Genomic DNA, 1293 nt, shown 5'->3' with positions numbered 1-1293 from the left:
CAAGCCAGGATGCCGCTGGCCCTCTTGGCCACCTGGGCACCCTGCTGGCTCCTATCCAGCCCCCTCTCGACCAACCCCCCCAGCTCCTTTTCCGCCGGGCAGCTTTCCAGCCCCTCTGCCCCACGCCTGGAGCCTTGCGTGGGGCTTGTGGTGACCCCAGGGCAGGACCCGGCCCTTGGCCTTGTTGACCCTTACCCCATTGGGCTGGGCCCATTGATCCAGCCTGGCCAGGTCCCTCTGCAGAGCCCCCCTCCCCCCCAGCAGATCCACACTCCCACCCAGTTTGGGGTCATCTGCAAACTGGCTGAGGGTGCCTCAATCCCCTCATCCAGGTCATGGATAAAGATATTGAACAAGACTGGCCCTAGAACCGAGGCCTAGAACACACCCACAATTCAGTCCAATTTCTTTCACCATGGAGGAGGCAGACACATTTGTTCACTTGAATCTACTTCAAATTGCCAAAGAAAAACATCTTAAGGGCCCACAGCAGACTCCTCACCTCATCGTTGAGCCAGTTGAGGTTATTGAGGGTCTGAATGTCTTTCCGAGTGATTGTTAACCGAAAAGCTTCACTGAGGACCTCATCCTGGTTCCCACCTCGGAACACGTTCTTTATTTCCTTTTCCATTTCCTGCAGGGAAGACACAGACAGCGTCGGAAGGGAGACTTCCAGCTCTTCCCATCACAAAGAGGAGGGATTCAAACCCGCGTTTATTCTTTGCTCCTCAAAGGATAAAGCAGCTACAAAACGTACGTGGCGAAAGGGAAGAGCTCTCCATCTCTGTGCGTAGATTTTGGGAAATCGCGTTAGGTTTTAGACCTTTTACACGCACGAGCGTCTGTTTGCGCATGCTAGGTGCAAGCAGATTTACCTCGGTGATTTCAGGGAACTCCTCTTCACCATCAGCTGACTTCGCATCCTCTTTCTCTTCCGGGACCACCGTGACAGGGATCTCCTTCTCGAGGGGTACTCGAAGATTTAAATCCACCAGATCCTGCACTGAGTGTTCCTGTTCCTGCAACCGCTGAAGGAGAGACCGCAGGATTAGGTGGCATCCAAGGGAACCACCTCTCCAGAGCTTGCAAGAGGGCTACGTGGGGCCAATTGTTCCAAGAAATGCAGAAAGGGGCATGGGGGGGAGCGTTTATCCTGGCCACAATGCTACCAACAGCCCTGCCACGGGAAGGGGAAGCAATGAAGACACCAGACCGCAAAGGAATCAATTTTTGTCATTTTTCCATTTCCAATTTGCTTTCTAATTCTGTGGTTTAACACTCAGGTTTGCAAAG

General features: G+C 53.3%; 1 protein-coding gene across 1 annotated transcript in view; it reads right to left on the bottom strand.

The window, feature by feature from the left end:
* The window catches only part of SENP1 (SUMO specific peptidase 1), a 14859-nt gene that overhangs the window by 9608 nt on the left and 3958 nt on the right, over window positions 1–1293 (bottom strand). Inside the window, exons 9-10 of the mRNA XM_009641781.2 lie at window positions 876–1032; window positions 503–634 (exon numbers count right to left, since the gene is read on the bottom strand). Coding sequence (XP_009640076.1) covers window positions 503–634; window positions 876–1032 — 289 coding nt within the window. The remainder of the gene's footprint in view (window positions 1–502; window positions 635–875; window positions 1033–1293) is intronic.

This window comes from Egretta garzetta, unplaced genomic scaffold (genome assembly GCF_000687185.1).
Source record: "Egretta garzetta isolate BGI_Z169 unplaced genomic scaffold, ASM68718v1 scaffold157, whole genome shotgun sequence".
In the NCBI taxonomy this organism is placed as follows: Eukaryota; Metazoa; Chordata; class Aves; order Pelecaniformes; family Ardeidae; genus Egretta; species Egretta garzetta.
The sequence above is the reverse complement of the archived record's forward strand: the minus strand, read 5'-3'. Positions and strand labels throughout refer to the sequence as shown.